Source organism: Zeugodacus cucurbitae, chromosome 4 (assembly GCF_028554725.1).
Source record: "Zeugodacus cucurbitae isolate PBARC_wt_2022May chromosome 4, idZeuCucr1.2, whole genome shotgun sequence".
Lineage (NCBI taxonomy): Eukaryota > Metazoa > Arthropoda > Insecta > Diptera > Tephritidae > Zeugodacus > Zeugodacus cucurbitae.
In genome coordinates this window covers 70306907-70321243 of record NC_071669.1, presented here as the reverse complement: position 1 = coordinate 70321243, position 14337 = coordinate 70306907, and the positions used below count along the sequence as shown (strand labels likewise).

Below are 14337 nucleotides of genomic sequence, written 5' to 3'. Positions count from 1 at the left end.
AATCAAATTATATCAACTGGTTGTTTTCGGACCAGTTTGTAACTAGTTACTAAAGAGTAAGTTAGTGTTAGCAATGCTTTGTTTATGTTAGTAATGAGCAAAAAAGCGTTTGAAATTAAAATATGAGTCTTAAATATAAATATTACTAAAGAGCGAATGAGTATTGGGCTTTTTGGTATAAAAAGTACTCAAAAGCCTTGTATGGAGTATTTATAGTCGTATAACATTTGAAACCGACGTATATATGCACAAAAAAAAACATATATAACCACATAACTGAGACCAAAAAGTGGCATTAAGATTAATTAGTACAAAATATATATAAATATTTAAGCCGTTTGGACCATGAAAATTTAAGCGCTTCAAAACAAAAAAAATGTCCATAAAAATAAGTGGCAACAATTGTACTATAACAGTACAACGACCGCAATGCCAATGCTGCTATTCCAGCGCCACAAACAACAAGATGTTTCGACATACAAACATACAAGCATCTAAGTATTTCTAGATGGCAGTAAATAGCGCGAGCAACGAGACGAAAATGAGTGTGGGCAGCAGTGAACACAGCAGATGCGCCAACAAGCGAATAATAATAGGAAATTTCAAAAAAACAAAAACAACAAGAGCATTGTCTTTACAAAGACCTAGATAACGGCAAACTTCCAAAAAACCAAGAAAAAAAAGTACTGAAATAGCTGACTGTTGAAATTTTCTACGATTCCAAGCAGCAATACATGCAGCGGATATTTTAGATACATAGCTATCTATGTGAGTATGTATGTATGTCTATGGTTACTTACTACCTTCTATATTTTCATTGTTATGCACCTTTTTCATTTTGGGTCTTGGGAAAAATATTTTATTTGGCCAAAGTGTCCAAAAGACAAACGGTTGATAGCTACTCATACACATATTTATATACACAGTAGATATGTACGTAGGTATTTATGTACACACAAATAGATACTTAAGCCAAGAAAGGCAATGAGTTTGATGGAATTGCGAAAAGCCAAAAAACACAAGCTGACAGCGCAGCGTCACGGAGTTGCCGTGGAGGTAGCCAGAGAGTGAGATTGGCTAGATGTTGAAAAAAAATTACAAAATTATACAAAATACATGAATGATCGTTACCGCAACTGCATAGATACATTTATAAATACACAAGTAAGTATCTAGTATATGTATGTTTGAGTGTCTGAAAGAATGCATTTTGTATGTATTCGCAGCCTCCTCAAATCGAACGAGAGTAGCAGCTATGAATAACGAAATGCACAAAAATATATTTGGAAGCCCTAAAAAAGAATGCAAGCATCTTAAAGAAACTGCCTGAGAAGGCATAAAGACGCTGCAAGCACACTCACACACATGTATATATGTATGTATGTACTGAGCATTGCCTTTGTGTGAATGCCCACATGCAACCGTCAACTCTTCCAGTAAGGGCGGCGCGCATTCGAAAGGAAATGGTCTAATGGCTGAGTGCGCAGCATTGCCCAAGCGATTGTTGACTGGTGAGGCAGCAGCAGCACCACAAACATACCTACATACATACAAAACAGTGTGTGTACAAACATACAGCAGTTGTGATCGACATGGGAGCACACAGCAGTGATGCCTAAACATGGAAAATGCTAACAAAAACACACACAGCCAAGTAAATAGAAGAAAATACCAGAGTACAAATGCTTGAGTGTGTGTTTGTGTGCTGGTGATGTGAATGATCTGCCAATCGGTCGTTTCGTTTGCGCGCTTGCCGCTTCAGCTGCCACACACACAAACATTCACAAATGCCAAGACACACACATGAGAGAAAAACCAAAAGAAAGTGCCAGCCAAATGAATTGCGCTGCGCTGAGTAGTGCACAACTACATATAATAGTGGAGTTACAATAGAAATGTAATGCAACAACAACAAACAATGTCAGAAGAGGGGGAAAAACAAAGCAAAGTAAGTATTATAACAATTCTTTCTTGCTTCAACTCTTAAACTCGAAGTGAGTGAATGAGGAAAAATCAGCAGAAATTCTTGCTGACTTGCCTTGCATGTCAGGCGCTGAGGGAAATATGAGGGTAGTGGAAATGTTCTGGAACTATTTTTTTAGTTTTTTTTTTTTTCTTTTTAATATTTTTCGTTGATTTGTTGATTGCGCAGTGAGAACGGCGAATATTTGAACTCGTCTAATGCAAATGAAAATGTTATGGGATTTTATGGTATATATATAAGAAAAATGTTGCTCAAAATGTTGCCAAGGTTGTACTCTAAAAATATATGTGTCTTTATATATTTAATTCTTTTTTTATTAAAATGGAAAGCGCTTCTCAACGAAATTCGATTAAAAAATTGAAAATATTTCTCTCAAAACAACAAAAAGAAATGCCAGTTTTCAAAGCTTCGGCGAAGTCTTTATGAATGAAAATGTGCCATTGAACATTTCAAAAACCCAAGAAAACAACAAAAAACTGCTGCGTAACAGGAAATCTACTTCGATAGTTATTAAATACAAAAGCCTTTTATCTATAAGTTAGCAACAAAGTGCCTTTATATATTATTTATATACATACATATGTACATTAAAAATAATTTTTCCACTGCCGTGAATACCCTTGCTGTTGTTTTTAATTTGTGTATTTTCAACTCTTTTTTTTCAATTTATTTCATACACTTTGCAACACACGCTGCAACTCACTTACATTTAACTGTAAACAATTTTATCGGGGGATGGGGTCATATGTAGAAGTTCACGCAAGTGAGGAAAGTTTCTGATTGCCATTCACTTGGGGGTGGCCAGGAACGATTCTTTTGCATATGACTCAAGCAGCTCACGACTTCCGGTTTTAGACCAAGTATCCCCTGGGTAGCTAACAGACATCCGTTTGGAGGCGAGCTAAAGTGAGAAGGCGAAGCCCGCTTGTGCGGTTGTGCGTAGGGCTTGGGACCCACCACATAAAAAAATCTCCCCAATGAAAACAAACACCGAGCCTCGGATGAGAAACTCCCCTTTTGATGACGACCCCTGCAAACGTACTAAGGATCATGATTTGAGGGCATGCACCTGGAATGTCCGGACTCTTAATTGGGAAGGTGCCTCTGCCCAGCTGGTTGATGTCCTCATACAACTAAAGGCTGACATCACCGCCGTCCAAGAAGTGCGATGGACGGGACAAGGACGGAAGAAGGTGGGTCCTTGTGACATCTACTACAGCGGCCATATAAAGGAGCGCAAATTTGGTGTTGGATTTGTGGTGGGAGAGAGACTCCGTCGCCGAGTCCTGGCATTCACCCCGGTGGATGAACGTCTAGCCACAATCCGCATAAAAGCGAGGTTCTTCAACATATCGCTGATTTGCGCCCACGCCCCAACGGAAGAGAAGGACGATGTGACCAAAGACGCTTTCTATGAGCGCCTAGAACGCACCTATGAGCGCTGCCCCCGCCACGATGTCAAAATCGTGCTTGGCGATTTTAACGCCAGGGTGGGTAAAGAAGGTGTCTTTGGCACAACAGTCGGAAAATTCAGCCTCCATGACGAAACATCGCCAAACGGCCTGAGGCTGATCGACTTCGCTGGGGCCCGAAATATGGTTGTCTGTAGTACCAGATTCCAGCATAAAAAAATTCATCAAGCAACGTGGCTGTCCCCTGATCGAAACACGCGCAACCAAATCGATCACGTTGTGATAGACGGAAGACATGTCTCCAGTGTTTTAGACGTGCGTACGCTCCGAGGACCAAACATTGACTCGGACCATTATCTAGTAGCAGCAAAGATACGCACTCGCCTCTGTGCAGCAAAGAACGCCCGTCAACAAACACAAGGAAGGTTCGCCGTCGAAAAGCTGCAATCACAACCGACAGCCGAACGATTTTCTACTCGACTTGCACTCCTGCTCTCTGAGAGCACTCATCAGCATCTCGATATAAGGGAGCTGTGGAACGGCATCTCAAACTCATTGCATACCGCTGCAGCCGAAACAATTGGTCTACGGCAACGCCAAAAAACCAGTTGGTACGATGAGAATTGTCGTTCCGCAGTGGAGAGAAAACAGACTGCCTACCTCGCAACGTTGCGATCGACCACAACACGTTCGGGGTGGGATAGATATCGAGAACTGAAGAGGGAAGCGAGACGCATTTGCAGACGTAAAAAGAAAGAGGCCGAAATGCGTGAGTATGAAAAGCTTGAAAAGCTGGCCGACATGGGTAATGCTCGAAAATTTTATGAAAAGATGAGGCGATTAACAGAAGGTTTCAAGACCGGAGCATTATCATGTAGGGACCGAGAAGGTAATCTGGTAGCGGATGTCCAGAGCACACTGGGATTATGGAGGGAACACTTCTCCGACCTGCTCAATGGCAGTGAAAGTACAACACCAGGAGATGGCGAACCCGATTCCCCAATCGATGACGATGGAATAGATGTTCCATTACCCGACCATGAAGAAATTCGAATAGCAATTACCCGCTTGAAGAACAACAAAGCGGCGGGGGCCGATGGATTACCGGCCGAGCTATTCAAATACGGCGGCGAAGAACTGATAAGGTGCATGCATCAGCTTCTTTGTAGAATATGGTCGGAAGAAAGCATGCCTGACGATTGGAATCTTAGTGTGCTCTGCCCAATCCATAAGAAGGGAGACCCCACAATCTGCGCCAACTACCGTGGTATAAGTCTCCTCAATATCGCATATAAGGTGTTGTCGAGCGTATTGTGTGAAAGACTAAAGCCCACCGTCAACGAACTGATTGGACCTTATCAGTGTGGCTTTAGACCTGGAAAATCCACAATGGACCAGATATTCACCATGCGCCAAATCTTGGAAAAGACCCGAGAGAGAAGAATCGATACTCACCATCTTTTTATCGATTTTAAAGCTGCCTTCGATAGCACGAAAAGGAGCTGCCTTTATGCCGCGATGTCTGAATTTGGTATCCCTGCAAAACTAATACGGCTATGTAAGCTGACGTTGAGCAACACCAAAAGCTCCGTCAGGATCGGGAAGGACCTCTCCGAGCCGTTCGATACCAAACGAGGCTTCAGACAGGGTGACTCACTATCGTGCGACTTCTTCAATCTATTGCTGGAAAAAATAATACGAGCTGCAGAACTAAATAGAGAGGGTACAATCTTCTACAAGAGTGTACAGCTCCTGGCGTATGCCGATGATATTGATATCATCGGAAGCAACAACCGCGCCGTTTGTTCTGCGTTTTCCAGACTAGATAAAGAAGCGAAGCGTATGGGTCTGGTGGTGAATGAGGACAAGACGAAATATCTCCTGTCATCAAACAAACAGTCGGCGCACTCGCGTCTTGGCTCCCACGTCACTGTTGACAGTCATAACTTTGAAGTTGTAGATAATTTCGTTTATCTGGGAACCAGCATTAACAACACCAACAATGTCAGCCTTGAAATCCAACGCAGAATCACTCTTGCCAACAGGTGCTACTTTGGACTGAGTAGGCAATTGAAAAGTAAAGTCCTCTCTCGACGAACCAAAATCAAACTCTATAAGTCGCTCATTATTCCCGTCCTGATGTATGGCGCTGAAGCGTGGACGATGACAACATCCGATGAGACGACTCTTGGGGTTTTCGAGAGAAAGGTTTTGCGCAAGATTTTTGGTCCTCTAAACATTGGCAACGGCGAATATCGCAGGCGATGGAACGATGAGCTGTACGATTTATACGACGACATTGACATAGTTCAGCGAATAAAAAGACAGCGGCTACGCTGGCTAGGTCATGTTGTACGGATGGAAGAAAACACTCCAGCTCTGAAAGTATTCGATGCAGTACCCGCTGGAGGAAGCCGCGGAAGAGGACGACCTCCACTCCGGTGGAAAGACCAAGTGCAAAGTGACCTGGCTTCACTTGGTGTTTCCAATTGGCGCCAAAAAGCAAAAAGGAGGAATGAGTGGCGCGCTCTGGTGGATTCGGCTATAATCGCTTAAAGCGGTTCCTACGCCAAATATATATATATATATGTACATACATGCTGTACATAGGTACAAATGAAGGTAAAATTTGACCTAAAAAATTATCACAGTGCGCTGTTTTGCACACACCACAAAAAAACCAAAAATAAAACGGTAAAAAGACAACAACATATTTGGTAGATAAGCGTGGTCGACAGTTAATTTTCGATTTTTTTTTTAAAAACACTTTTTGGTTTTTATCAATTCAAATGAAATACGCAACAGCGTAACAGGTAGATAGGCATGTGTGTGTGTGTGTGGATAATAATAGAAAACTATATAAATATGTATGTAGGTATGTATGTGTAATATCAGAAGTCTGCAAAACAACATGCGATTTACAATAACAAAAAGTACAGTTGTAAACAAAAATATTTGTTAACTATTTATAAGCGTTAGTGGGTGATGTGTGCGTGTTTTAAAAAATAAAAGTTATAAAAATTTTATTTTTGAAATATTTGCAAAAAAAGCACGAAAAAATGTTTTATGCAGATTTAGTTTGCATTTATAATGTTTTAAGCATTTAAGCAATTTTGATGGACTAAGCTTTATTTAATCCTTTTGGCATTTTTCGAACTCAAAATAAATTTATTTTAGGTTTTATTAAGTTTTAAACATCGCTTTGCTGTCATAGCGAGGGTTTAAAGGGTTGTATGTTACATTTAGAGTTCAATAAAGAGACTTGCTTTGAAAAATAAAGCCTTGTGTGTGGCCTCAGGCACCACTCAAAAGAAAAAATCAATGTCCCGAAGCCAGTATTTGACAATGAAAATGTCTTTAAGCCAAATTTCTCACGATCACACATAGTTAGAGAAACACTTTCACACACACTTTCCACGATTCCCCATTTGGCCCCACTACTCACCGCGTAAATAAACTTTTAATTTTCCTCAAACCAGTTGCATAGAAGAACTTTGCCATTTTTTTTCTACGCGAACACCTTTTGAACAACTCCGCGCCACCTTTTGCCCTTTTGACTTTCTCGCCCATTGCCGCCAGTTCCGCATCGCACATATCCACAATGCGAGTGTAAGTACAAGAACAAGATTCGGTTATTGTCGTTTCATATTCAATGTAGGTCACCGAATTTGTATGCATATTGTGGTTTAGAATGCTTCTTTTTTTTCGAGTACTGCTATTTTTTTTTGCTTTTCGAATTTGGAGCAAAAGCGAAATTATTTGAAACCACGACGTAGTGCTCTTGCGGCAGTTTGAAGCGCGTTTGTTTTTGTTATATTGCTTGCTTTATGGTGTCATGTCACAGAGGAAAGTTGTTTGGAAAATGAGAAATTTTTTCGGAATAAAAAATTAATTCGAAATGTCTACAAAAGAAACCTGATAGAACAGTCAAACAAATATATCGAGGTTGTAGTTGGGTTTCAAGCGACTAAATAGGTTCTTGCATTATTATTAAGTAAAAAATTTCTCAGTTTTTTCACCAATCCTTTTATTTTTATTGTTTTAAATGCTGAAGCCTTTTCTTTTCAAACTGTCCATGTATTTGATTTCACCCAAACTCTCTCTTTTTTCGTCGAATCAGTCCTCTGTTTTGTTTTTGAACTCATTTCCTTTCTTTGCATCATAATTTCCGCTGAGATCTATACTTTATATTTTCTTTCCTTCTTCTTGCTCCTTTTTTCTTCTTCTTTCTTTCTCTTTTCACTTTCGTCAGTTTGCTCTTTGTTTTTAAGTATTTTGTTTTCAGTATTAATATCTTTGTCTCTAAGCAGTTTGTTTGGTTGGTTACAGTTGTCTGGAATACTCGTATTCCGTTTCATCTTCTTAGAGGACCTTTCTTCCAAATTTATACTCTCCTTAGTTCGATGCTCTTTCCGGTTTCGCGAACTAATTCCCGCAGCCATTTGATTTAACGTTGGATCATAACTGGATTCATATTTTATATCGTCTTGCGATGACTTTTGGCTTACCATTGTATTGTTTTTATTTCGATCATTTAGTGGACCTTGCAAAGTGCTTTGATTTAAAAATTCCTCTCTTTCTTCCGACTCACTATCCATTGATTTATATTGCTTTGGTCTTTTACGTGTTGAAGTTTTAGAAGGCTCCCAATGAGGGAGCTCTGCTTGGAGCAAAGTTTGTGTCTGCTTCGATCGTAAGGCTCTTGGTCTTGGGGTCACCAATTTGATCATTGGCTGACATTGTATGGGTATTTCGCATACGCATGTTGGATACTTAAATGGTCTTAAAAGTCGAGTATCGAAATCACTTCCTTCTCTATATTCATTTAAATCTATAGCTCCAGATGCGTCCCGACCTCTCCTCATACTCGTAGATTTATAGTCAATGTTTTCTTGCTGATTTCGATGTGTTTGGCTTCTTGAGTTCTCCACCTCGAACTGTTCACTATCGATACTTTCGAGAATACAGCTGAGCGCGGGACTGCGGCTAGTTATGGGATGCTCAATTGGGTTAAAACTTGGTGGTAAGGCATGTCTCGTTTTGTGTGATTTTCTACTGCCATGTGTCTTTCTTTCTGACACATCTAAGTCATCTTCTCCATTTACAATGGGTGTATATTCATAGAGGTGAAGACTTTGCATTTTCTGTTCATATAATTCTGTTTTTTCTAATAATTTTCCTTCCATATAACTTCTCTTGGCTTGCTCGAATATCATCTTTAAGGAGTCAGTTAGTTGGCAATTTTCGCTGTCTAATTCTCCATCAGATAGCAATTGACTACTTTCATTGCATAGTTGTTTCTTTTGTTCATCGTCTGTGTCTGAGGAGAGTGAATTTTGCTCAATTCCAATTTTAAGTGACAGATCGTTCCCATTTGAGTTTTCGTTTGCATTAATCTTTTCATCTGCATTAGATATCGCTAATGCATTTGATAGTTTTTTGTTTTGAATTGACGAGCGATAATTTCTGAAATGCTCATACTCTTTCATCTCTTCCTCGAAATCAATGTCAGTCCCTCCACCTTGATCGTTATTCAGTTCTAACATGTCTTCAGTCAAATGTTCAGATGAAGCCACATCGGGTGGGTGTTCTTGCACTATTTGAAAGCAATCTTGCAGATTTGGTTCAACTGAATCGCTCTTTATTATGGGGATAAATGAGCATTTAACGGAAGTTTTATGTTCGTCCAACTGTGGAATGCTTACTGAAGAATCGGTACATTCGTATCTCTGCTGATCTTTTATTGAGTCTGTTTCTTCAGAGTGTTTTCTGGTCACCTTAGTCACTTTCGACGTGTCTTGCGCTTTCAAGTATTGCTTTGAGTCAACCTTTTGAATGTTTATATGATCGTGTGAAAATTTTGAAACATTAATTGACTCGACCACTTCACATTTGCTTTCCAATGAATGTGAACTTGATCGCATACATATACTGTGCTCAGATCCTTGTGAATGAGTGCCACTCTCTTGACTTCTTACCGTTAGCCCGCGTATTGATGTTTTGCTCAGAGACTCGGCTGCTTGCTCTAGTGTAGAATGCTTGATTGGTGGGGTATTTAGGGATTTTTGTTCTAAATCGAATTTCTGTAAAGAGTTTTGGTTCTCTTCATATATATCTTTGTTGCTCTCACCCTGTAGTAACGATTGAGTTTCTTTTAAATTTATAGACTTATTTGATGTTGGTTTTGGCTTTATCGGGGGTGGGGGCTTCGTTTTCTTATTGTTTTGGTTAGATTTAATCGTCGATACTTTATGTCCCTGTCTTTCAACTTTTGAATGCTTTCCTTCGACACTGCTTAGGCTTGTATTGGATGCTGTGCTTATCTCGGGCGCTTTTACTAATTTGTATTCTGAAACACTTTCTATAAATGTAGATGGTTTGACAATTTCTACTTCTTGACTACTGTTTGAAGTTGTTGCTTCCGATACAGTTTTTGTATGCCACCGTTTCAGCACCGGTATCAGTGAGGCCCTAACATTTTTTCCTTTTGCTTCTGTTGCGGGTTTCTCATATGTATAGCGACTTTCTAACTCGCTTCCCTCACACCTTGAAAGCCTTTGCTGTTGAGAGTGTTCTGAGGAGCTAATTTCCGGCACTTTTGTGTGAGTTCTTTTCTTATTTGACTCGCTCATTTGAGTCTTTCTTGCAGTTATTGTAGCATCTGCTACACTCTCTGTAGTTATTTTCGAATCCGGGCGATTTAAAGACCCCGCTAATTTGGGAGAAGTTCTTAGATTTGTATTACTTGAAGTCGTCTGTTCTGGCAGGTAGTGCTCCATACGTTTTCGCTCCATATGTTTTTTAAGCGCATACGCGTTTGATGTAGAGGGTTCTTGTGTTATTGATTCTTGATTCTCGAACTCTTTTTCATAGTTTCTATTCGGTGAAGGGGAGCTCTTTTCTGTGGTTTTGGATCTCTTTTGCTTTTTGAGTGTTTTTTGTGCTGTCTTCTGTTCAATCTTTTTGTCATCGTCACATTTACAAGGGTGAGACTCAGATTTCATACGTAATACCTTACGTTCTTTAACACGCAACACTTCTAATTGTGGATTTTGTACTCTCTTCGGTGTTTGGAATTGTGCCTGACAATACTCACATAGAAACGGGATGTCGTGGCAACAGGGCTTTTCCATAGTGGGTTTTATTATAGCGCTGTAATTTTTACAGAGAGCAGCGTTTAATTCGAGCTATTTTCCGTTCTCTTGCCACGAACACCACTTCTTCCTTTAATTTCTTGGAATTTGCATGAAAAAATACGGACTTTCAAGGATTTTGATTTTTTCATTTGAGAAAAAGTAAATGAAAATATTTACCGAACCTGTCAGGACTAATAAAACTAATCGATTTGTCTATTTGATTTAGTATACTTTTTTTATGAAAAACTTTGCAGGTGTTTTGCGGTTATGCGAGAGAAGAGAGGTACGAGTAAAGGTGGGCAGAGGTGTGAGGATGGCATAGTTATTGTCATTAAGACGTATATATATTTTTTTTATTTCTTGAGATTTTAATGAATATAATACATTTCATAGAATAGTTTCAAAAAATATTTTGAAAAAGAGTATTTTAAAAAATGATTGTTATACAAAATTCATAACATGCAATTTAAATTTTTTCCAATTTTATTTTATAATAGGTCTTAAATACACACCAATTGTATCACAATACTCACAACAACAAAAATCAATATACAACAAACAACAATAGCCGTAAAAATGCTTTTTTTCACTACAACAAATTTCACATTTAATTGTTGAAATAATTTTTCAATTGACAATATTTTTAATAATCACGCCAACATAAAATAAAAACACCAAAAATTTTCCGATACATTTTTTAAAAATATTTTTTTTTTTTAAGTTACACAAAAGTAAGAAATTAGAAATTTGTACTCAAAAAAATATTTTTAATATATTTAAAACACACACAACAACAACAATAAAACATATTTGAAATTTTGTCAGAAAAAGGTAGCAGCATTCCAAAATTAGCTAACAAAAATTTACTTTCTAAAAATTCACAACAAAAAAAATTAATTTTATTTAACACAGAATTAATTAATTTAATTGACATTTAAAAAGTACGAAAAAACAGCTATTAAGGTGGGCAAATTCAATCAATGAATGTGTATTACCTAAATGTCAATTAACAAATCCATGGATGGAGCTGTAACAATTCAATTGTTGTTGTTGTTTTGTGAATAGCAAAAACGACTGCTGTTGTTGTTGTGCTGATTGCCGAAATTAGAACTTATTGTTGTTATAACGAGTTGTTGTTTTTGTTGTTGTTTTTGTTGTTGTTTAAATTTCGTTCAATTTTATTAAGTACGAAATTTTAGATTTTTAACGGTACTTTGCGTGCCAACCGTGGCACTTCACAAATTTCACAGACTCACAGAAGAAATTTAGAGTATTTTTATTTAAGTTTCGAATTTTCGAAATTTGTCAATTATTCTATTTCGAGTACTTATCTTCTTATTGCTAACGGCACAGTAATGCAAAGTATTTTGCAATTAAAATATTATAATTAATAATTTTTTTTTTTGTTTATTGTGTACAAACTTACTTTTTGGAATTGCGTTTCGTTGTTTGTTTCGAAAACATGGGAATTTTGTCAACAATCAGTTGCATCGCTCGAAAAACACACACATTAACACTGGCTTTGCTGCGGCCCGCTTGCACTAACCAAAATCAACGGACACACAACAGAAATTATTTTTCTTGCTTTACTTTTGTTGTTGTTGTTGGGTTTTTAACAGTTTGTTGTTTTTGTTTTTGTTCTTCACAATTTATTTGCAGCACAAACAATGTATACTCGCTTCGTACACGTTTAATAATTAGGAATATGTGTTGTTGTTGTAATTACTTTAATTTTTTTTTAATTTGTTTATTTGTTGTTTTGCAATAATACTGTTAGAGTGTTGAAAATCCTTGCGAATTACATTTATGTTTGAGGAACTTGGAATTGGTAAGTTGTTATTTCTTTGACTTTTCACATACAGACACTTAACTTCTTTCACTTTACACTAGTTTGTGTTGTTGTTGGTGCTGTTTACATTTTATGGCTTATCGGCTGTTGGTTGCTGCTGCTGCTCGCTCTATAATCAGCTTGCACGTGTTCTTTTGTTGCTTGCAACTTATCGCTCACACAGTCACTGCTTGGTTGCGTGTGTGTATGTGTGCGTGTTAGCGTTCGTTGCGGAATTCTTGCCAAACATTTACTTTGCTCACGCACCACTTTTTTGTCAATTATTTTTTGAAAATAATTTTTTTAAATTTTTTTTTTTTTGCAAAAAAAAATTTTTTGTTCACAATTTTTGTTTTTGTATTTAATAAATAATTATATATTTCTGCCACAATTTCAGTGCTTGTATTTAATCTTTTTCGATTTTCCAACAATCTTAATTATGCGCATTTTTTGTTGTTGTTTAAAAGTTGTTGTTGCTTGCGCTGGCACTGGCACTAGCTTAAGTTTTAGTTTCGGCTCAAGTGTAATCACTTAGAACACAATTCACTCACTTTGTATGGCGTGTGCCTGGCTGCAGATTTGGCTTATCAGCGTAAATTGTGCGTTGTTGTTGTTGTTGAGTTAATATTTCAACGAATTTCTGATTTTTGTGTTTTCAACAAACTTTTGTAAGCTCACGATTATTTGGAAATTTTTTGTATAAATAATTTGTTGTTTTTTTCCAATAATTTTACGCAGCACTTTTTATCACACTGCTCCAAATATTCGCAGCAACTGGCTTTTTTGCGCTACTATTGTTAGAGATTTCTTAGCTTTCGTCAAACAAATTTCACCGCTGTCACTTGCGCGACAAACAAACAGTCCACCAGTTGTTGTTGTATTTTGTTGTTGTGCAAATCACTCGACACACACTAACCGGTTGGCTTTAAAAATTCAATTTGTTTTTGTAACAATTCTGTTGACGGCTGCAATTTTTTTTGTTTTTGGTCACTTGCACTTAATTTGAATTAAGATTTCTTTGCTTTTCGCTTTGTGCATTCAAAACTTTCACAATTTTGTTTTTCATTTATTTTTCCTTAGTGTATTTGCACTGCACATTAGTTTGTGATTTTTTGAATTTTTGGAAAAATATTTTTTTATTTCCAAAATATGTTGTTATCAATCGCTGCTGGCACGAAATGCTGCATACAGCTGTCAGAACGCTCCAAAAATTAATTTCTTAATTAACTTGAAGCAATTGGCATTTAATTGAATTAAGCAATGCTTGAATTGTTGTTATTGCTGCTTAATTAATATTTTTGTATTTTTTATCAGTCAAACGCCGTTAATCCAATGTGTGCTAGCGTTGACAGCGCGTCTTAATTGTTTCACTTAAATTTTATTTTTTGTTCCAAATTTTTATTAATTTTCCATTCAATTAATTCAATTTATTGTTTTGTAAATTTTCACGAAAATTTTCTTCTTCACTTATTTCACGTCTTTCACAAAAATGATTTGTTTGCTGTTTGCAAATTACTGCTTGGATTTTGTGTTTTGTTGTTGATTGCCGCGTCGCGCGTACGTTCAAGAAAACATGACGACATTTGACAGCAGCCAGAAAGGAACTAAACTTCAATTTGCGGCCGAACTAACAGCGACAGCACAAAACTCGAAACTAAAAACTGCTTCTGCTAAATGTATATCGCTTGGCCGTAGTACTGCTGGCTGGCTGGCAAGCCATTCGTGCGCTACACATTCGGTTGCTCGTACGTTCGGTTTGGTTTGCTCGTTGCCTGCCTAAGCGCTACGCCGCCGCGACGGCTGGCTGCCTCCATCAAGGTACGACGCTATGTATGTACGTCGTTGATTGTGGGGTGCTGTGCGCTCGTTTGCGCGTCTCGGCAGCGCTCGCTACATTTTCAATGTACACACACACACACACACATTTATATATATATGTATGTATAAATGTGTGCGCGCATACCGAATGTAGCATTT

The 14337-nt window shown here is 37.8% G+C and overlaps 1 protein-coding gene across 3 annotated transcripts in view; it reads right to left on the bottom strand.

Moving 5' to 3' along the window:
* Positions 1-14077, bottom strand: part of LOC105213128 (zinc finger MIZ domain-containing protein 1) — a 58539-nt gene extending 44462 nt beyond the window's left edge. Inside the window, exon 1 of one of the 3 annotated variants that reach the window (XM_011185717.3) lies at positions 11959-14077. In XM_011185717.3, coding sequence (XP_011184019.2) covers positions 11959-12023 — 65 coding nt within the window. In that variant the 5' untranslated portion in view covers positions 12024-14077. Of the gene's footprint in view, positions 1-6841; positions 7288-11527; positions 11674-11958 lie in introns of those variants that run through there. The other 2 variants (XM_054230038.1, XM_011185700.3) reach the window with 2 other exon arrangements.
* Between the last annotated feature and the right edge of the window lie 260 nt (positions 14078-14337).